This window comes from Pristis pectinata, chromosome 2 (genome assembly GCF_009764475.1).
Source record: "Pristis pectinata isolate sPriPec2 chromosome 2, sPriPec2.1.pri, whole genome shotgun sequence".
Lineage (NCBI taxonomy): Eukaryota > Metazoa > Chordata > Chondrichthyes > Rhinopristiformes > Pristidae > Pristis > Pristis pectinata.
The window spans coordinates 85,656,545-85,679,937 of record NC_067406.1 but is presented as its reverse complement, the minus strand read 5'-3'; the positions used below and the strand labels follow the sequence as shown (position 1 = coordinate 85,679,937).

General features: G+C 37.6%; 1 protein-coding gene across 1 annotated transcript in view; it reads left to right on the top strand.

Moving 5' to 3' along the window:
• The window catches only part of LOC127584056 (AF4/FMR2 family member 1-like), a 102,372-nt gene that overhangs the window by 33,215 nt on the left and 45,764 nt on the right, over window positions 1-23,393 (top strand). The window contains exons 2-3 of the mRNA XM_052040596.1: window positions 7,998-8,118; window positions 9,029-9,934. Of these exons, the coding sequence (XP_051896556.1) occupies window positions 7,998-8,118; window positions 9,029-9,934 (1,027 nt within the window). The remainder of the gene's footprint in view (window positions 1-7,997; window positions 8,119-9,028; window positions 9,935-23,393) is intronic.

Genomic DNA, 23,393 nt, shown 5'->3' with positions numbered 1-23,393 from the left:
GGAGGAGACTATTTATCATAAGGCCTGGAATTGGGCAACTTCCTGAGTTTGATCTTGAACCTATTTTATTGCTCTATGCCTATTGTTTACACAGCTGAAATTGATTTAATAAACTTTGAGAGTTGTGTGTTGATAGTGCTGAGTGTTGGCTGTGTGACTGATGGGAGCAAAGAGCAGATGTCAAGAAGGACAACAGTACACACAACCAACTGAATCCTGCAGTTGACCTCCAGTGCAAAAACTTAATTCCTGATGACTTCTATTAGAGATTTTCTTTTAGCTTCTCCAGCTTCAATCTGCTGAAGGAGAATGCACTGGATATGCCATAATTTTGAGGCAGTTAAACCTGAATCCTTTTGTGTATTTCAACTTCACATTGATATATGGGACATGCAAGAAGTTGATGTAATATAAAATGAATTTTATATTGTGAGCTTCATGACCTTGGAACATCAAAGTGCTTCCTATTAAGTAACTTGTGAACGGTAACCTTGTAGTTAAATAGGAAGATGTGGCAGCTGATGTTTACATATCAGCGTATCTCAAATCGCACAGAGTTCATCATAAAAAGGGAAATTGGATAAGTTGGACCTATAAATAGAAAACTGGACAATTAAATAAAATGTGAGTCACTAAGAGAGCCTGGCATTGATGCTCAGTTCCAACTTGCTTAAACAACTGTTGTTTTTGATGGCTAGAAATATGTGATATCTCTCATGGATAGTACAATAAATTGGTGTGTGCATGAGCTGGTGACCATCCAGATGTAAACAGGAGCGTGATTTTAGTTTTGTAGCTACGAAAGACAAGGCTAGGTAGTTACAATGTAGAGTTGCTTCAGAAAAGAGCAGTCACAGAAATGTTGTCTACGCATGTGATAAATGAGGAGTCAGCTGTGTACCACCGTCTGTAATCTAGGACGGTTGTTGCCATGGCAGCGCCAAGTGGCATTTAGTGGTAATGCATGACTAACCTTGTTTAACAGGCTAGTTTGTGTGAGAATACTCCAACCATAGCGAAGAATTGAAAAGCACTAGAATATAGTATGTTGCCCAATTTTTACCTTAATTTTTTACCCCCGGCCCCTGACCCCCACAATCAATCTTCCTTGTACTGCAAGTTTATGGAGAGTATGGATTAGCTTTTCATATTGAGGACCGTTTATCGTGGATGAATTTTCCTGGATCAGTCTGTAGACCTGTCTGGCATTCATTCAAGCAAAACAGTTTTGATAATGTCGTTTTACATGCAATATTGGTATGTAACTGAAGGTGATCATCTTTTCTTTTATATTAGATCTCTAAAACTTCAGATAAACTATATAAATCGATGAAATTGTAAAAATTGATTGTTTCCTCCCTCCCCAACTAAATTATTAGCTGGCCTAAAGACTTTCAAATTCTGAAGCTCAAATGGAGCTTTAAGTTCCTCTTTCTATGTCACTTCTGAATTTGTTATTTTTAATTGAGGTCTGCAGAAGAAGGAAAAGGTAATGAGATTTTTTTCCCCCCTTTTTTGTATTTGTCTGGCATACATCATAAGATTTGGGGAAACATCTTATAGTTAATAATACTCCAGTTGCTCGGTTCTGAAAGTGCATAGATGTGAATATATAATCGCTACGAAGACTTTCCTATGTGTTTTTAAATGGATATTTAGATGTTATAACATAAAACGTCGGATTTTAATATCTACTCGCTGGAAGTGGAAACATGCACTGCCTGTGTGATCTAACACTTGCATTTCCAGTTACTGTGATCTAATGTTAAAATGGCCACTAGTCTCTGATAAGAAACCTGGTCCCTCTAATTGTTTTGGTAAAAGGCCTGAAATTATTTCTGTTTTGCATCTGTGATCATGCCACAGAGTCCAATGAAGGACATATTTTATTGAGGTATAATATTAGCAAAGTTTATCTAAATTTGTAGAAAATGAGAAATCTGTAAACTTCAGTTATTTTTAAGATGCAAGAAAAAGAGAGTGACTTAATTCTGCAGTAAAGTGCTGCTTGCATTACATTTGTTGCATATGTATCGGGCCAAGTTCCTGAAGCCATCCCATCTCCAATCACTATTACCTAAAATTTTAACTCCTCTAGCCCTGTTTCCTTCAGGTAATTCAGGCTTGGTTGTCCAGGTACAGAGGCTCTGTGGGTTATGGATGAACTGACCTACAGAAATAGGACTTAGCAAATTCTTCCATAAATTTTTAAAGAAGCCTAACAAATAATATTAAAATGTTTTGTGGCATTAGTTAACAAATGGATACAGTACATCATTAGTTTAGTTATGGGTAGTGTTAGGTGATCAGAGAGATATTTGGTGAAATGAAAGAATTTTAGGAAGTATATGCAAAGTGATACAGAGGAAATTGATCGTTTCTGACTTGTGGAAAAAATCGGTTTATGGACATTTCTCAGAAACAGAATTCTTGCATGTACTGATATCCATAAAGCATCATAACCAGAAGTGCATTGAGATGTGATGTAGAATTTTGACAATTTGCTTAGTTGTTTGAGGGAATGGACCAGAAGGAACAATAGTACTGCAATTTGTTTTGCATGTAACATTGTAAGGCTGCATGCATTTCATGTAAGACATGACAGCTGTTGTTATAAAAGTGTGTAAATATGAACCCCACTTTCCTTCGTCAGCACTGCCAAGCATCCCTAGTCAAAGCCACAAGCTAACTGCATTTTGCGTTATCTCCACATAGTAGTAAATTGTGGATCACATTGCCCTTGTGTCATATGATACAGGCAGATGGGGTTGGGAGGCACACTTCAGCAATCCGTTCCACAGCACCACCCAGAACAACTGTTTAAATAACTAACTTTTAATTTTTGAATGTTTTCCTAGGTAGCTGAATTTAAAGGTCAACTTAAATATGGCTAAAAGTTGCTAAATATATGCAAAATTTGATTTTAATTAATCTATTCCATCTTTCATTGCATTATTCATTGTTGGTAGAGAGCAGGGGCTTTAATTTGCCTGATTCTTTTTTCCCCAGTCCTTTTTTTCCCTCTGCTCTCCATGTATCCCTTTTTTGTGTGCTGTGACTATTCTCTTGCTTCCTTCAAGTAGGAAGTGATGTGTGGCAGAAAAGGAGCACCAAGCACCTATATTTGGAACAGGGGTTACAGGGTAAATGTGATCACCTATAGCAATCCTAGCCCCTCAGTTTCGCCCACTCCTCTTTCCAACCACATGCTTTCCCCTCCAGCTTTTCCCTTAATACTTTCTCACGTTCTCCTTCCAACTTTATTTGCTTACGTCTTTTTCCCTCTGTATTTTATCATGGTCCTATCTTTCCCCATACCTGGAATATTTCTTTATTTGGTTTCCTTGCCCCTGTCTCATTATACTCAATCAGTACATCTGATACTGATGCACCTTGGGAAGTTGCATTGGCAGTGCTCATTGTCATCAGAAATTTCCACTTTCAAGTGGGGGAAAAATATTGAACAATGAAAATGTTTCAGGAAAAGAATATATAATCTGATGAAACCCTGTAGCTGGGTTCTATAATTATATGCTATTGAATTTAAAGACTGTTTCTATTATTAATGTAGGATTTTTAACAGAAAAAGTGGGCAAAATAGAATTAAATGTTACAATAGCACGATAAGATGTGGGAAACAAAGTACGTGCAGACAACATTTTTAATACAAGTCTAAATAAAGAAGTTAATTTTTGGGGCTAGGACTACTACAGGTGATGATCATATTTACCCTATAACCCCCAGAACAGTGCCATGTGACTGTGGATTGCCACCAAGCTTTTCAAAGTGTCCTATTGCACAGGTTGTAATGTCTCCCAACTAGTTCAGTGCTTTTTTTTGAGATCCATATGTTTTGAGTTGATAACCTACTTCTGTTTCAACCACATTGCAGTTCAGTATTTGTAATCACATTCTGCACAATAGAATTAGGTCTTCTTCAGTAAAACTTGCCCTTGTAAGTACTACTCAGTTATAAATATTCAATCACATTTGTTGTTATTGATTAACCAGATGCTGATCTAGTTATGAAATTCTCACTTCTTTCGTCAGACTTTAAGCTTGGGGAGGATTTGTGATATTTTGTTGCTTAACCAACAAGTAATTATGCCAGTTATCCCAGCTGCAGTGAAGATCCTGCAGCAGTCGCAATATCTTTGGCTCGTGGAATTCAGAATATGTTGTTTTTTCAAATGCCATACTGAAGTTAATTGAGGAAGTCAAGTGGGCTTCCTTGTCCCCATTTCATTGTATTCAATCATCACATTTACCTGCTACTGATGTATCTTTTGCAAGTTCCATTGACTCTGCTCATTGTCATCAGAAATTTCAGCTGCAGTCAAATAGCCTACCCACGCATGACTGTGGCTCACAACATAATTGATGGATTTCATGAAAAGCTGACACTAGCAAGAAGTCAAAATTTACAGAAGGTGGAACAGGGAGTTGGGGTGAGGGGATGTGGAAACGTGGTAGGGTAAAAGGAATGCTGCTGCAAAAAAAACTTGAACTATATACTCCATTCAATAAGGGACTCCATTTAAATTTAATTCATATAAAATCTCAACCAGAATAATAAGATTTCTGTAATTGCATCAAGTGTCCCTTTGCTAAGGAGGGGAAAGATTGATCCACTGTCAGGTGACACCACTGGAAGTATCTAAGTTAACATCTAGCCCTGGACAGATTAGAGTTTAAGTTGCTGACTGGATCAGTTACCTGACCCTCTCTGTCATGGCAGTGATGTGATGCTGTGGGATGCACATGCAATTATGGTATTTACCTTTTATATGAGGAAAATAGAATAGACGTGTGGAGTTGAGCTTGGCCCTCTGATTGTAGCTAAAGCAACTTTTGGAGGGTAACATAATCTAATGAGTGTGAGCAACATACAGGAGTCAAAATGAAATACTGTTGGAGAGAACTTTAGCCCTTCAAGTTGAAAGTTACTGGAAGAGAATTTTTCCTGCCCTGCTTTGTATAAAGTTTCTATTCCATTCTTTTGCGTTTTGCACCCCATTGTATTTGATAAGGCCAAATTCCACACCATTGCTTCTGATACATCTTCCTTTTTTCTTCAATCATGCATTCTTTTCCATCTTAGTTAACAATATTGGTTTTACTGCTCTTGTTCCTTCATTGAATGACCACTCTAACCACCACTTTCAGTGGATCACATTCCACCACTTCTGACACCTCTAGCATGAAGCTACCACTAAACACAGTCATTCTTTCCTCCTCCCTTCAGCATTCTGGAAGGACTGTACCTTCCATGGGATGTGGTCCTCTCTTTAATCATCCCTACATCCTTCTGCTTACCGATATGCTATCTCCCCTATTTCTCTCTTCCCAAAGTCCAGAACTTAAATGTGCTTTCCAGGTAAAACAGTTCAATTTAGTTACTGGGGCAGAACATCTAACCAAAGGACAGGCATTAATTTGTACCTACCTTTGTTTCTGGTTAGGTGGCAGGCAGATCGTAGGGTCAAGCAGTGGACCTTCCAACTATCCACTGGTGTAGTGGGTCCCTCAGTGCACTGCTGGGACCCAAATCTACCAGCTGCCTCGTCACAGATCCAGGCTCCACTTGGAATGAGTGAGATCCCTGGAAGGAGTGGGTCTCTTATTCAGCCAGCGGCCTTGAGAAATGGTGGGGTCAAGGAGCGTGTAGCAGATGTTAATCATTTTCAAAGTTGTTTCAGTTGGATGATATTTCATCAAGATTTGTAGTGAAAGGGCATCAGTATCAAACCATTTCTTTGCACAGATGCCTGGATTTTCAGTTTTTCGTTTTGAACCTGAAATGTTAACAGTATGTTTTTATTTTTAAGTTCTCAGTGGTTATGTCGTCGGTCTCTATTAATTGCTCGGCTGTTTTTGCAACAGTGTAACTTGCCCCTTGATGCACCATCAGCTATTCAGGCTGCAGAGACCTATTGGAATGGTACTACTTTGAAACCTCTCTATTGTACTGGCTCCTCAATGTTGGCATTGTAGTTAAATAAGATTCTAGTTTTTATCTGTCTTAATATATTTCTTAACCTAATGCCATCTAGTCTTTTGTCTTGTACTTCACTCCTGCTCCCCCCGCCCCCCGTGCTTTGAAAATTGTAAGCCCTCCACTCTTTCCCCCAGTTCATTCATGTTAACTGGTTTCTCATTCCACAGATGCTGCCTGACTAGCTGAGTTCTTCCAGCATTTCTGTTTTTGTGTTCAATAAGATTTCTTTCCCACAATCTTGAACACTCAAAGACCTTTGAGATAATTAGGTCTCATGAAAACTATGAACATCTATGGAATAAATTATGGAAACCTAACTTACTTTTTTTGGTATGTGATCTGTAATGGAATTTTTACTTGTGGTTGAATTTTGCACATTTCAAGTTATAACAATTCCTCTAGATAACTGCAGCAAATTTTGAAAAATAAATCACTTGATATTGTCAAAACGTGCTTAAACTGTTTAAGGTTGAAACATGGGCTCAAATGTTCCAATTGTTCCTTGATGTACGTTTTTCAAGATGGTTACTTTTATTCTGCTGAAACTGGATAATATTCTTCAATACTAAATTTAAATATACTTGCCTTTTTATCTGATGATCAATGTATAAAATATAATTTAAATATTAGAAAGTATGAAAACTCTTTAGGAGTGATCCTGAGATTCTGCTTTCAGGACACCAGTTTTCTGCGCTACTCCCATGTTGGCCCCTTGTTCTGTGCCTCCTGTACTGTTTGGAGGCACAGGATTGTAGAGGTTAACGTAACGCTATTACAGCACCAACGACCTGGATTCAATTCTGGCCGCTATCTGTAAGGAATTTGTACGTTCTCCCCGTGTCTGTGTGGGTTTCCTCCAGGTGCTCCGGTTTCCTCCCACATTCCAAAGACGTACAGGTTAGGAAGTTGTGGGCATGCTATGTTGGTGCCGGAAGCGTGGCGACTCTTGCGGGCTGCCCCCAGAACACTCTACGCAAAGATGCATTTCACTGTGTGTTTCGATGTACATGTGCCTAATAAAGATATCTTATTTTACCTAAACTGTGGGAACTCCACCCATCTTTGGTTTCTTTATTTGTGTAATTAACGTCCCCACTTGTCAGCAACTGTCACCACTTTTTTTTTCTCTTAATCTCGTTGCCCTTCCCTTTCTAAGCCCTTCACATTTTGTTCCTTCCTTCCTTCCTGCCTTTCCCTGGCCTTGTACTTTTTTCTAAGTCCTGATGACAGATCATTGACTTGAAACATGAACTCATTTTTTTGCTCTCCAGAGATGCTGAGTGTTTCCAAAATTTCCTGGATTTATCTCATTCAAAATTTAGTTACTCTGATGTGCAATGAGAATTTCCAGGTGAAAGACTTAAACGTTTTGTGTATTGCATTTAGATGAATGACTAATTTATGTTTGTAATTTTTCAAAGTGTGGTTAGTCATTAGTATTAATATATCACATACTAGTTTAAGTTCTATAATTCTTTAGTCTTTTATTGTATGTAAGAGCCTTCATTAAGTAACCATGTTTAATGTGTAAGTAAAGGTAGAAAGTGTGCAGCATATGAAACAGTAAGAAAGCTTGTTAGTTAAGGGGCATGGTTTAATTGAGGTTCTAAGGGTAATCACAGGCCACTTGAATAGCAGTTAGGTCCAAAATATCTTTGAATCCATTGAACTGCATGTAATATGTTTATTCTCTGTATACTGAATGCATTGAAGCATGAATGCAGTTTCATAAAATTGAAATTTCAAGGAATGCAATATTTTAAATGTAGGTAATATTTTGAAATAATTGTACATGGTTGCACTTAATAGTCATCTCAACAAGACAATGAACAGCAGAAGAGATGCCTATTTGGTGGGTTGGTGCGGTGACAAGCAGATGATCCCTAATTTTTTTTTCTCTCTGTCTAAATTTCTCATTTTGCATTTTGTAAGCTGCTTACCCAGTAGATAAAATCTATTTGGAGGAGTTTGAAATTTCATTTGTTCTGCTCTTCAACAGCTTGTACAATGAGGACAGAAATTTGCTTCGAATTAAAGAAAGGGAAAGAAGAAACCAAGAAATTCATCTCAACAAAGAACCGTATCTTGAAAATGCCCCTCTCTTTGGTGAGCCATACAAGGTAAAGTACAGAGGAGCTCTGACTAATCTGCCTTTTTTGTGAACCAGTATAGCTCCACTTGAAAGCAAATGAGCTGGCAGGATCCTGTAGGTAGACAATGACCTAAGTGCATCACAATGTTCCAAAGTCTAATTTTAATTGGAAACTTGAGCAAAGGAGCAGCAGTGGTTATCTGTAAAAGCTAGACTTGCTAGGGAAGGGATCCTGGGGAGAAGGTGGGTAGAACATTTTGTTTTTTTAATAAAAATGTTTCTAGATGTCCTTGTGGGAGTACTGGGGCAAGTAGCACCTGCTACACTAGCCTCTCTGAAGCCATGGGCAGCTGTGCCCCACCCTTTGTTTCACATCTAGAGGCCAATCCTACAGTTGCCTTATAACCATCTGCAAATTCTTCTCACTTGTGCCAGAAAGATACTGAATTTGGCCAGTTTCATGCAAACCACCAAGAAATGTTTGCTTTAGGGGTCTCAAGATTAAGAACGTCTATATTGCTAAATTCAATGGATGTAGCACTTATTTTGGAACAAACTTTACTGTACCTGCCCATCCCATTAAAATTAAGACTTGTGTGAATAGAACAAGAAGAGTTCTGTGGTTCTAATGTTTATGAGCTAGATGATTTTCTGTACAATTTGTGTTGAAAGCTTCCCTGTGGTTTTAAAAGCAATCTTTGAAGAACTAAACAAAATGTATTGCTTCCTCTGTGTGAATTCGGAACCAACAATTGTTTATTTTGAAAACTTTGTAGGATGCATTATGACTTTTTAAAAAAAATATCGGCCATCGTTAAAACTAATTAACACAAAACTTGAATTTTTTTGGAATATTGATTCTATGTGAATATGTGAACCATCAGTAAAGATTCTTCTTGGGATTGGATTCATTAATTACTTTATCTGTTTTTGTGCAGACCAATAAAGGGGATGAACTTTCCAACCGTATTCAAAATATGCTGGGCAACTACGAAGAGATGAAGGATTTAATAAATAATACGTCTCAACAGAACTTCATTGGAATACCCAAAAGGGCAGTCCCTTTGATATCACAAGAAAAATGCTCGCTCGGTCCAAACAGAAGTAATAGTTCAATGCAGCCTTCCTTTCACAGCAAAAATCCACGATTAATGGGACCTCACAGCTCTGCTCCATCAACAGTCGACTACTCTTCTCAAAAAAGTACTGCATTAACAGAACAAAATGGCCAAAGTTCCAATCATAACGCTAAAAATTACAAATTACTTCATAATCGAAGCCAAAATAAGAACAACTCCTATAATGGCCGAGAAACTTGCAATAGACATCGTGGGAGGGATGATAAGCAAGTAGATGCAGACAATCAAGCTGAGGTCCAGTTATCCCATTTGCAAGACTTTCAACCATTGTTACAATTGTCCTCACTTGTACAGCCCTTGTCTCCTCTGACACCACTATCCCCCTTACATTCCAGTGCATTTACCAATTCCAAATTACAAAATAGCAATAGCAAAGACTGTCCTCCATCAAAATCTCCTCATGAACTTGGTGTACACTCCGGTGATCCTGAGAGCTTGTCTTCTGGTCTGAATGCTTCTGTTCCCAACCAACATGCATCTCAAACATTTCCACCATCTTTGCCATCAAAACCAAACATGACACAACAAAAGCCTACGGCTTATGTGAGACCCATGGATGGTCAAGACCAAGCCCCCAGTAAATCCCCGGATCTAAAGCCTCCTTCAGAGGATTACAGCGAGGAGTCATTTGGAAGCATAGCCGAGGTGAAAGTATGTGCCAGGACAAAGCTGTCCAAACTTAAAATTCCTTCTCAGCCAGTTGAGGTGAGTGCTCAGATACTTCCATTCTAAATATGCTTCCCCTGCAATGATCTCATTAGTTGTAGGAGCCACCAGCCAGATGACAATTGGGTATTTTACTGTAAGATTAATGCCAAGATCCAGGGGTTTAAAACAGACTTGGAATATAGATAGTTTTAGAGTTGCTGTTAAATTGCTTGAAAGCTGTATTTACTTAGCAGGTAACCTTTAATTTCCTAATGCCAATAACTTTGAAGACCCAATTTAAAAAGAACCTAGTCACCTTAGTTGCTAGCTTGGCACATCCAGTAACTAGGACCTGTATATTGCTACCACTTGCCCAAGATATCGATACTAGTATTTAGTTATCCCATTATCAAAGCAGTTCTAATGATAAAAAAATCCTATCTTTTAAATAAAACTGCCCTGAACCAGATTTGCTTTGATGTGATGTTTCATATGCAATATGTAAGAGAAGCATTCTTTAGTTTGGTCACAATCCTTCAGAATTCATCTAAGCTTCTGGTCTGAATGTTCCTGTTTTTGTTTGAAAATTATTTTTGAAATCTTCCCTGTTAGTTTCTACGGACAACTTTGGTTATAGCATTTCCTGAGTATAGCAGGCAAAATTGTGTTGACATTAATCAACCACTATTAGCAGTGGAGACTGAAATGTTGAATGCACCAATTGACTGTTTTGATTCATAGGTTGCCATCTAAAAGCAATTCTGGTATTACCTGGTTGGTCTCATGCACACTATTGACTTGAGATAATTGAAACATATTTATGTCTGATGTTACACAATGTTGTAATACATAGGAATAATTTTTGATAGAGACACAAGAGACTGCGGGTGCTATAATCTGGAGCAATAAACAATCTGATGGAGGAACTCTGTGGGTCGAGCAGCATCTGTGTGAGGAAAGGAACTGTCAACGTTTCAGGTTGAAACCCTGCATCAGGACAGACTTTCGACCCAAAACGTCAACATTTCCTTTCCTCCCACAGATGCTGCTTGACCTGCTGACTTCATCCAGCAGATTGTTTGTTGCTGAATAATTTCTGATTTTTGACTTGACTGGATGGCAACAATTTTAGATCTTATTAACATCGACAAAACTCTGAGCTCGCGTTCTTAGTGATTTGGCTACTCTGAGGTCTAGTAACGATATCTAAAGCAAGCTAGTTCCTTTCAAAGTAAGTCATTTGTTTGCAAATTACTTTTTTAATATAAATAATAAATAGAATTTGCATTCAGAGAACCTTTTGGGTCTTCAGTGCATCCTCAATTACAGTCAGTAAAGTATTTGGGATGAAAAATGCTTTTGTAGGTGGATGCATTAACCAATTATGTATCTAACAAAGTTCCTCAAACAATAAATAAGATTAATAATCATTGACTGAAGGATAAATAGTTGGCCAGGCGACAAGGAAAATTCTGGTTATTCCAAACTACCATGGGATCTACGTCACCTAGTTTAGAGTTTATCCAAAAGGTAGCACCTTGTCAGAATTCTACACTGAATCGACAGGTGTGATTATGTTCTTGAGTCGCGCAGTGATGTTTGAACATGAAGAGTTCTGATACTGAGGTTCCAGGACCAATTGCAGCTTGACACTAAATACTTATTGCATTGATACTCATCTGAGATTGGGATTAAGGCACGTTGTTTGAGCAGAGCAGATGGAGCTCTGTCTTCATCGTGAGCCGTGCTGCATTTGGCTGGGAGTGTTTGATCCAGGCACTGGGTGACCACTTTAAAAAAAATTTTTTTTTTTTTTTTGCTTTCCATTCATTTGAAATAATACATTAAAATCACCAGAAAATTTAATTAAAGAAATATAATTACAGTATATTTGGTACATCTTTGTGGCCTTGTGTGTATAACAGAATGTTCTTTCCAAAATAATAATGTTTCCCATAACCCTTTATTTAGAGCCATCTATGATGGAGATAATATTCCACCTGTTTGCATCTCTTTGTATTTTAGTTGTACATCATGCTTTGGAGAAGTCAGAATGAGACTTTAATTGAACAATATTATTGCTGTAGTAAAAGAATGCAAATTCATTGATCAAAAGAACTGTTCGTGTAGCATGTACAAACTTGGATTACAAATAATACCTAATGAATATTATATTGCAAAATTCAGTTTGATAAAGGGGTTGGGGAGTAACAGGTTCCTGTCTAGGTCCGGTAATGCACACTCCCGGTGTTCACCTTTTCTATCCCCTCGCCCACCCAGTCCAATCTGCCTGTTATCCTATCCCCATCTGGTTCCACCTCCATCATCTATCAGCATCCACCCTACCTTCTCCCTTATACTGCTATATACTGGCAATTTTTCTTTATCCATCTTCATCCCGACAAATCGACTTGCATCCTTTGCCTCCACAGATTCTGCTTGACCTGCTGAGTTCTTCCAGCAGGCTGTTTTCTGTTCCTATCTGGCTTGCCATATTTTTATGGTGAGTTGAGGAATAAAAAAATTATGTTTGAAGGACTGTCTATTAAATGTATGCAAACTTAAGTGCAAGTTTTGGTGAAATTGTGAAAATTAGTTACTGCCTACTGTTTGGAAGTATTGGTTAAGAGAAGTTTTGGTAGCTGGAATGAAAGAAGATAGATTTGCATTTCTTAGTGTTTTTTCATCATCTTTGGGAATCCCAATGTACTTTACAGCTGATGAAGTGCTTAAGATGTTTGGTCACTGTTGAAATGCAGGAAATGCAACAGCCAATTTGTTCACAACAGGCTCCCACAAATAGCAGTGTGATGATTATAAGATCTGTTTCTTTTCGTAATGTTAATGAGGGCTAAATATTGCCCAAGACACATGCATGGTGTGATACAGTGCAAAACCCCTAAACAGAAAATGTTGATGCAGCTCTACTCATTGAAGCATTTAAAAATATTTTCTATTCTGTGCCCTTCATTTTAAATACAGAAAATCACATGAATGTTGAGAGGAAGAGGAACAGAGATTGAGTTATGGGCACTTAAAGTAGTATGGATTTTAAGTATTCGGCACTCCATTCTCTTACAGTGGGATTGCTTCCTCCTTTCTGCCAAGACACCCAATGATAAATTGCTGTTTATTTTTATGTAAGTTATTGATGTAATCTTGTTCATTCAAAGCAATGTACATTACAGTATTAAATCTCCAGACTTGGAAAAAGTCAGTGCAGCCCATCTTACTTCTCTTTTGGCAATTGACTTTGTGTACTAAGCAGGATAATTTTCAATTTTGTCTTGTTCTGTTAGTCAGCATTATTATGAAATAACTTATCTAACTTCACTGTACCTGCACTCACCTCAACCCCTGAGGTTTTGTACTGTTACAGGGTAAAGTTCTGTTTGTAGTTTCTTTGGTAGTAGCATGAATAACAAAACAAACAATATGTTCTGGCAAAGTCAAAGTCGAGTTTATTGTCACTTGCACAGGTGCAATGAAAAACTTACTTGCAGCAGCATCACAGGCACGTAGCATCATATAAGCAGCATTCACAAGAAAAGCATAAATTAAATATAAATTATACACAATCTTCACAAGAAAAGAAACACAATCAGAACAAAAAAAAACAAAGTCCACATCAGTGCAAAGTGTTGCTAAACTGTAGTGGTGTTTTAAGGTTTTGCCAGTTGGTTCAATAACCAAATGGTTGAAGGGAAGTAGCTGTTCCTGAACCTGGTGGTGTGGGACTTAAGGCTTCTGTACTTCCTGCCCGATGGTAGCTGCAAAAAGATGGCATGGCCCAGAAGGTGGAGATCTTTGGATGTTGCCTTCTTGATGCAGAGGCTCCTATAGATACTACCAACTCTCTGCAGCTTCTTGCATTCCTACACATTTGAATTGCCGTATCAGACCCTGATGCAACCAGTCAGGGTATTTTCAACAGTACATCTGTAGAAGTTTGTTAGTGTTCCGTGACATGCTGAACCTCCTTAACCTTCTAAGAAACTAAAGGTGTTGGCGTGCTTTCCTTGTGATTGCAGCTATGTGCTGGGCCCAGGACAGGTCGTCTGATATGTTAACGCCCAGGAATTTAAAGCTACTGACTCATCAATCTAAGACATTTTCCTAAAATGCATCTGTTGGATTGTTCTTGGGAATACATAGGAATTAAGGTAAATTATTTAGCCCCTCCAGTCTGTTCTGTAAAATTCCACCTACAGGATGTGGTTGCCACTCATGGTGCCAATGTTTGCCCCTATTCAATCATTAGTGTGAGACTGAAGTCACACATGCAGCAGACAGTATGAAGACATTTCTACATTTCTATCCTTTAAGGACACCTCAAACTTTAATCTCCTTTCTCCTTTCTAGACTTTTTCAAAACCATATCCGAATGCTAGGAAGAAAAGGAAAAGTTTTTTTTTGTGCAGCACTTGTCAAGACACGAGAACATTCCAGCATGCTTTGCAGTCAGGGAAGATCTTTTTAAATTGCATTCAGTGTTCTAAAATAACCAATAAAAATCATTGCAAAATTGTGCAGATTTCTTCATTCTATGTCACATAATCCAAACTATTCCAATTTTGATTCCCATTTGGATAGCTAGTTATGACCACTTGGATTGCTGCAAGTATTTTGAAATCTGTTTGGAGAGAAAGCACAGGCAAAGCGCTTGCTCCTGGTTTAGATCCCACTTTCTCTGGAAAGTGCATTGGGTAGTGATTGGGTTGGGCTCCATTACATGATCAAATAGCTTAACACTCACACTTGAAACCTGGCTGTTGATCATTTAAAATTGTGCCCAGATGCCTACCATGCACAGATAATCATTGAATCTTTTAATTTTCATTTAGTCCTCTTGCCATTTATAGAATACAGTAGGCACAATGTTAAACTAGTACATTTGATTGAGATGCAGAGCTAATTCCTGTTGATCAGTTTATACAAGTGATTTGTTACAAAAGTAGAATCAGTTCTTCTGGCTTAATCTATGGCTTAAAGATGGAGGGCTGAATTTCATTTTGATTACAAAGGGCATATTCTTATGGCCTCACCCAGTTTTTTTTTATGTCTGACTATGCTGATTCAGAAGGTCATAATAAATTAAGTAGAATTATGCCACTTGATTCTGAATTAGTAACAGGTAGAACACAAGGTGTGCACAAACCAAAGTACTGTATTGTGATGCACTTTTTTTTGTGCAGCTCTACCACAAACCAGAACTTTTCTCGGTTCTGTTACTTGGTTAGAAGCAGGACCAGGAACAATCTTCCTCCCATTTTCACCCAGTGGTGATTATGCTGATGCCATTCCACTGAAAGTAATCTAGTGCAATGCCAGCTGTCGTTCAAACTTGGGACCATCTATGTCAGTTTGAATGGGCAGTTTCTTTCTAAACTCCCATTAAGTGTGGGACAGGCATGTTACCAAAGAGTAAGCAATCACTGACTCAGTAAGCAAAGGAAGTGAAGTTCAGAGATAAGGTCTTTCAGACTACATTCTATTCTCTGTTGTTTTGCTTTCCTGGCAGACCTTGTTAAGTCATTTCATTTGACTTGCACCACTTTCTTTCTCAACATGAATACTAAGCTCTGATATTACCACATACCTCAGTCCCTTTACCTTTTGGATCATTCTTGTTGCTCTTCTATCTAGTCTTTCAAATCCATAGACCATCCCTGAACAACTACCACTTCTTCATTCAATGTTCCAATTGAAAGCTGATTTGTAAGGCCTCATCATATTCTATCAAGACATGGTCCATGACCTTTTTCTTACTCACTTCTCGTACCTTCAGTAATCCTGTGCCACTTCTGTATTTTGTTTTGTCTTCTACTGCACATTGTCTTGATATTGAATGTGATGACATTCCCTTCTTGCTTTCATAATTTCACAATGCTGATTCTGTACCTCTTTGTTGTGTATTTCTGGTTAATCTTTCAATACTAATACTGAACATTTCTCTATGAATTTGAAAGTCATTTCCTAAATGCCTACCTCTTTTAATAGTGGATCTGAATGTTCTGCAGGACTTTAAGTAAATCCTCCATCCTTCCTGCACTACAAAACTTAATGTCAGGAATATTTTCTGAGTATTTTTCTTTGTATGCATTTTATCCAGAGAAAAACCAGTCAGGTGATGTGACTGACTTACGTGGCACCCCTGCTCGCCCCAACCTCTCCCCTTCGTGGTCTGATAAGATATATGCAAGTTATCTTTTGCCTAGTTGCTTTTAATCCTGACCTACATTTTTGCCTGGGATGCCTGTGGGTTTTGGTTTAATTAATTATCTCACATATGGGTCAAAGTTCAAATAAGTGACACTACAGAGACTTTCACAAATTATTCTTTTCATGGTATCCATGAAGAAACAGAAAAAATGACCTTTTAACTTGAATCCCATGCCCACTGCGCCTTGATGATCCTCCTTTAATTTTTTTTTACCATTGCTACATCCAAAATGACTCAAGGTTAATGAGCTGAGCTCTACTTTTCTGTGTCTCTTTTTGTATCCTTTTTTTAAATTTGGGGATTAGATCCTGGCTTCAACACTGTAGAACCTCTCCAGCATACAAAGATTTTTTCATTTCATTTCATTTGTCCTTGGCAGAGTTCTCCTCCGTCGCTTTCAGCAAACTAAGATGTGCAGCATCTGGCACAGGGGATATATTGATCTTCAGTCCCATTTACTTTATTAAGTACATTCCCCTCTCTGATTTCCTAAGATTCCGTGGTATGTTGTACCAGAGTTTAAAAAAAACATATTGGTATTTTCCATCCTGCAACATTTGTTAATTGTTAACACACTCTTAATTGTTAATTATTTTATCTCTAAAATAGATAACTGCCTCTCTTTCAGTACTTATGATATTGGAAAGTAAATTGTCTTTTATATTTGTCATCTTTTTCACATAATATTTAATAACCAATTTCCAAAATTACCATTCTTTCAGTTTTTCCTCCATTTTAGTTCTTCATTTATCTTTGAAACAGATTTCTTAATTTGCACTTGCTTTGCGTATGTGTTTGCATCAGCATATTGTGTAAATTTAAAGTTATTCAAATATTAAAACAGCAACCATCTAATCTTGTCATAACAGCTGTTTTTCTGTTCTTTTATCTGTACTTGACATGCAAGACATTGATCCTGTCTTATGCCTGTTTCTCTTGGATCCAACCAGACTTTTTTACTCTTGGCATTTTCTTGTTTAATCCATTACATTCCTGAGACTCTTCTATTTCCAATTATTACTGCTTTAACGTTGCTTTAACTTGATCTCCATTTCTTGCTAATTTTAACACTTTGATGGAAGTTATTTAGGAATAAGTAAGACAATGACTTATGGTCTTTCAAGCAAAATACTTCCAAAGAAGAAGCACATTTTAAATTTTTGTGATTTCCAGGGATTAATGAACCCATCATGTACACATAACTGGAGCAGAAGACAAACTGTTGGAGGAACTCAGGTCAAGCAGCATCCGTGCAGTCTCTTGTGTCTCCATGTGAACATAACTGTGGGGAGATCCTTTAAAATTTGTAGCATAGTTTTGCATAATGCAGTACAGCAGATTTGTATGGGATTGGAGCAACAAACAATCTGCTGGAAGAACTCAGCAGGTCGAACAGCATCGGTGGGAGGAAAGGAATTGTCACTGTTTCAGGTCAAAACCTGATGCAGGGTTTCAACCCAAAACATCGACAATTCCTTTCTTCCCACAGCTGCTGCTTGACATGCTGAGTTCCTGCAGCAAATTGTTTGTTGTTCCAGATTCCAGCATCTGCAGTCTCTGGTCTCTCCTCTGTACGGGACTGGATTTTGTTGAGGAATTGCTACAATCCTGTGATACTTAAAATGTATCATCTAGTTCATTACTATTATTGTCGAGTGAAATATTTTTTCTCCAAGGGCAGTTATCTGTGATAATGAAAAACTTTGCTAAATGCTCAATAATCCAGTAAATGACAATAATGTGTGAAGATTACTATCAGCATAGTTACGTTACCAGATTGTCATTTGAAAATAGTAGTGATGTTGTTCTTTGAGCCTCAAGGCATTTCCTTGCATTTTTGATGTGTCCTGAAAGTACAGAACACAAGTTGTGGATAATCATGCAAGGACAGACTTTCAGAAAGAGTACACTTGGGATGCCCCAAAGCACTTCACAGCTGCTAATTACTTTTGAGTGTCATCAATGTTGTAGTGAAGGGGACAGGACAGTCAGTTTACAGGAAATTCCCACAGAATTTGATGTGTATTCCTATAGTTTAACTTTCTTCAAAGATTTACTCTGATGTCCATTGTGCTAAATGTTTGCAGTTGAAGTTAATTAAAGGAAATTGTTCAATACTTTTTCTGTCCTGAACAGCTGGTATTTTAGTAAATGCCCTTTTCAAAATCCCCTCAAATTATTAATCCTAGTTGTTGTTGTCGTCTTTGTATTTCTCTTCACCACTGTTTGTGTCTCACCAACATTTGTATCATTCTATGAAGATAGGTTTAGACACACTACTGTCTATTAAATCATTTGATTCACTCTCAATTGGCAGCATTTTGGTTTATAATGTGAAACGTACTGTAAATTTCATTAATACTCTAAAAGAACAGACTTTGAGACAGCTCTAAATCTTCTAATTGAGGTTAATTTTGTTTATAGAACAAATCCAAACAGATTATTTAAGTTTTGCAAGACATCAGTAAATCAAGCATTGTAAACATTCACTTCTCTTAAAAATAAAATGCTAAAGCACCAGGAAGTTGTATAATGAAACACAATTAATGACTACATTATAATGAGGATTTATAAGGAAGTGCTGCTTTTCAGATGTGACTTTGCCTTTGCATGTTGGGGGTTTTGCTATCCAGCTAAAACCACAGCATTTGCAATGCAGAGTAATTTTATCAGCAGGAGGGTGAGCAGTTATTGTTGCCACCAATCTTGCCATTGGAGAGGGGAGGAAATACTGCAGTGTCTTCATTTCAATCTTTTTTCCCTGCACTGCAGATAATTATACCTGGATCAGTTTTATTAACAGTTTGCAATACAATAAACTATCATTATAACAATGTAAAGAGAAATTTCTCTTTTAAACTAAAGCTAAATGTAGTTTTAAAAAAATTAACATGGCAGGTGTTGATTGAAAATCAAAAAACTGTAAATGCTGGTAATCTAAAAATACAGAACTCAGCAGGTCAGGCAGCATCAGTGGAAAAAGAAACAATATTTGAAGTTTGTCAGAACTGGGAAAGAAAACAAAATTAATTTTAAATTGCAGAGGATGGGGAGGGCTTCCTTTGAAGTTTTTCTGTAATGGTAAGAGGGTACAATGCAGCATTAAAATGTCACCACCTCTCTAGGAGAACTCCAGTAAATTGAGCCAATTTTACCCTGCCCCTAGTTTATTTGGGAAGATTGGGATCAGCCTTGGAAACATTGGTAGCAATTTTGCATGCCTCACTTGGGCTACTTCAGAGTAAGGGTGAAAGTTGACTGCATTAATAGTGGGTTTTCCAATTGCTTACTTAATGGTCAGTTTTAATTTCCTTGTGGTTCTTGACAAAATTGAATTCAAATTCCAAAATTATTATGGTGGGATTTGAATTCTGTATTTCTGGATTTTGTCCAGGGCTTTGGGTTGCAAGTTAATTCGCAATTGCAAAGCATGTCCTATGAGCATCCTCTTTTAGGCCAACACCCTCCGCATTCGAGGCTCTAACCACGCTATCAGCTCCAATGGGTGGGCCATGTCAATATCATAGGACTGGAACTCTTAAGATCTATCAAGGCAAGAGGTTGCCAGAAGTACACGAAATTCTCTGAACCTCCTGGCAGAAAAAAATTATTCTCATCTGAGTCAGGAATCCTTAAGGGGAGCCCAATCTAAATGAAGGAGCTTCTTGGAAGTCATTGAGAACTTCCAGTCCCTACATCAGGAACACATGGAAGCCCAACGAAAACAACGGGAGGAACACACTGGCTCCCTTTCTCCTAACGTCCACGGAACTGGAGTGGAAGCAAGGCAGCTTTGATGCCCAAGACTGCCTGACAGAGAAAATAGTATTATAGTTGATAGTCAGCACTGTATATGAGTGTTCTGATGAGGCAATCTCTCCTATAACTCCATTTTTAACAAACATTCAGTTCACTTTAGAGCTACAAGCATTCAGTGAAAATCCCTGGGTGAAATGCATTACTTGCTGCCATACATTTTGTTTTGAGCTGACCATTAACAAAAAAAAATTCCTACCTCCCTCTTCCTTTTTTTAAAAAAATTTATATTCAAATTTTTTAGACTGTTTTAAACAATCACTAGCTCCCTATCTGTGTATAACTGCATCCAGGATATCACATACACGATATGATGGGAAGGCTAAACCTAGCCTTCAGATCTCTTAGATGGCGACAAGGAGGTGTAAAGGAGTGAGATAGATCAACTGGTTGAGCGGTGTCACAACAACAACCTCGCACTCAACGTCAGCAAGACCAAGGAATTGATTGTGGACTTCAGGAAGGGGAAGTTGGGAGAACACACACCAGTTCCTCATTGAAAGGTCAGCGGTGGAAAGCATGAGCAGCTTCAAGTTCCTGGGCATCAACGTCTCAGCGGATCTATCCTGGGCCCAACACATTGATGCAAACACAAAGAAGGCACACCAGCGGCTCTACTTCATTTTGAGTTTGAGGAGATTTGGTATGTCACCAAAGACTCTTGCAAATTTCTACAGATGTACGGTGGAAAGCACTCGACTGCATCATGGTATGGAGGCTCCAATGCACAGGATCACAAGAGGCTACAGAGGGTTGTAGACTCAGCCAGCTCTATCACAGGCACAACTCTCCCCACCTCAAGAGGGCAGCATCCATCATTAAGGACCCTCACCATCCAGAGCGTGCCCTCTTCTCGTTACTACCATCGGACAGGAGGTACAGGAGCCTGAAGACCCACACTCAATGATTTAGGAACAGCTTCTTCCCCTCCGCTATCAGATTTCTGAACGCTCCATGAACGCTACTTTGTTATTTCTTTGCACTATTATTTATTTTGTAATTTATTAGTAATTTTGTCTTTGCACTGTACTGCTGCTGCAAACAACAAATTTCACAACATACAAGTCAGTGATAATAACCTGATTCTAATTCTGGTAAATTATTAATTCAGTTTTTATGTATTACAAACAGGAATCTTTCTAAATTGAGAAAAAATGCAATAAAATTCTGTTGTCCAGTTAGTTTTATGTATACTTTGTGAAGATAATGCTGAATGAAAACCTCCCCTGAAGAAAATGAGTGAATGTAGTCCCCAGTTCATTCATTGATCATTTTGTTCAGACCAAATTATGTCATTCAGATCCCATTCTGAAGTTGTCTTTCTCTCTAGTCAGATAGATATGCAGCAAGGGGTTAAAAATATTGCCCATTTCTCTCGTGACCAGCTAGCCTAATTTTCAAATGAGTATCAATAATCAAAAAAATTAATCCAGAAACTAGTTTATAACCTGAAATACACAAGCAAAGCATTATTTTTTCAATTTATTCAATTACAAAAATCTGAAGTCCGGCTTAAACAGATTGTGGGATATGGAAGCACAGTTCCATGGTTAAAGGACTACAGGTATGAGATTACTTTCAGGAAATTTAGAACAGGAGAAATAACTTCATACAGAGTTGCGGTTGTGGAATTAATTTCCAGTGTCATCCTGTTGTTTTTGTTGGGCTTTTTGTGTGTTCCTGACCTAGAGAAGCAGTGCTGAAGTTCAGTACTAGATTGAATAGCTGAGTAAATGAAGGAGTTGGGGAAAAAAAATTTGTAACTAAATATCATCTGAACTATTTGATCACATTATGGGTCATGTTAGACAGTTGGTTTGGCTGCACAACCTGATTCCATCTTGTTATTTTTATGATTACAAATGGGATGCTTGTGCTCCTAGAATCTGAGGATTCTAAGTTGTACAAGGAAATGCATTGGTTACTGAGGTAGTCCACTTGCCATATTCCTTTCAAGGTAAAAGTTCTATTTGTTTTATTATCAGATTATAATACCAACAGTCCACATAATATTGACACACAGTTAACCAGCTGTTGGCATTTGTCATGCTCCATGCAGCAGGAAAATCGGTCTTTGATCTTATGTAACTGTGTACGCACACACACAAGCTGCACCAAAAAAATAATAAGACTTGTATGACTAAAATAAAGAAGGCTCAAACTGCAATTAGATAATCTGTTATTAATCTGAGTCTCTAAATTAGTTTGGAAAATTACCAGCAATATTTCCAGAGCCTTCGTTTGGCACATGTTCTTTAAATTTACAGGTTAATGCTTGATTAAATGTATACAATTGTCTTTGGCTTCAGCTCTGATCTAGTGAGAGCAATATTAGCATTCTTGTTGTTTGGTTCCCTGGTTAAATAGCTGATGATGCATTATTTAGGTTCCAAGTAGCCATTTTGTCAACCTATCATAGTGCTGCATTGGCTTCTTAACTATATTTTTGACATTGTTCACCAGTTAAAGTAAAATCTTTTCTAAAATTTATTTACCTATATGTACGCTATGGTTTACACATTCACGTAGCGTTAACTGTTATTTTCCCCTGCTCTTTTCTATGCGAAACTGTTAATTTTGGTGGGATTGGAATGGTTAACCTCTGCCTTTCACAATGTACACCACCACTAAAAGAATAAATATATTGTCACATGGGAAATTAGATCAACATCTATGTATTTTTCCAATTTTTGACAAGAAATCTAAGTTTAAAACTAAGCTTCCATTATTTAATTATCCATTTATTGAAATGTCCTAAATTGTTACTGGTTAATGAGAACCACTCATTGAAACTACCTCACCATTGGAATTTGGGAGCAAAGGAAATAACTAGAGGACTTGTATTTGGAAATATTGATTGACTTTTGTTTTCAGTAATACAATTGCATATGTATGCAATTGCAGTAATACATAAATGTTTAATCTATGATTTTTGAAGCTTTATCTTTTTAATATTGCAGTGCTGGCATACCTGTGCAAACAAGGAATTTTGTCACAACTTGCACAGAATTCCCACCCAAAGCACACAGGTGCGATCAACAGATTAAATCTATCTACCTTTTAGAATTTCCTTTAAAAATCTTGTTTGTGCTAAAGCTCATAAGTGGGGAGGAGACAGAGAAAAGGTGAAAAACAAGTATACAAACATTTCCTATTTATAATAATGTACTACTTAATTTTGTTAAATGAATTCAGCAAAACCAATTGATAAATTGAAGGAAACGATTGAGCATTAAAAAAAAAATCTTCCTTTAACCATAGTTGTATAGAAAGGCAGAAGTTTTTCCTGAAGGCTAGATGTTATCACTTTCACTGGTTCAGAGCTTTGAGGAAGCGAGGGACCAATTGGTAGGCAAGCTTTGCTAGATGTGGAATTTTAAGAAATATGAGCATGAAGCACATCCTGTTTCTTGTAGGAATGCACCAAAGAGTGATTTAACTACCTTTCCCATTAGGGATATCACTGTGACAGCCAAT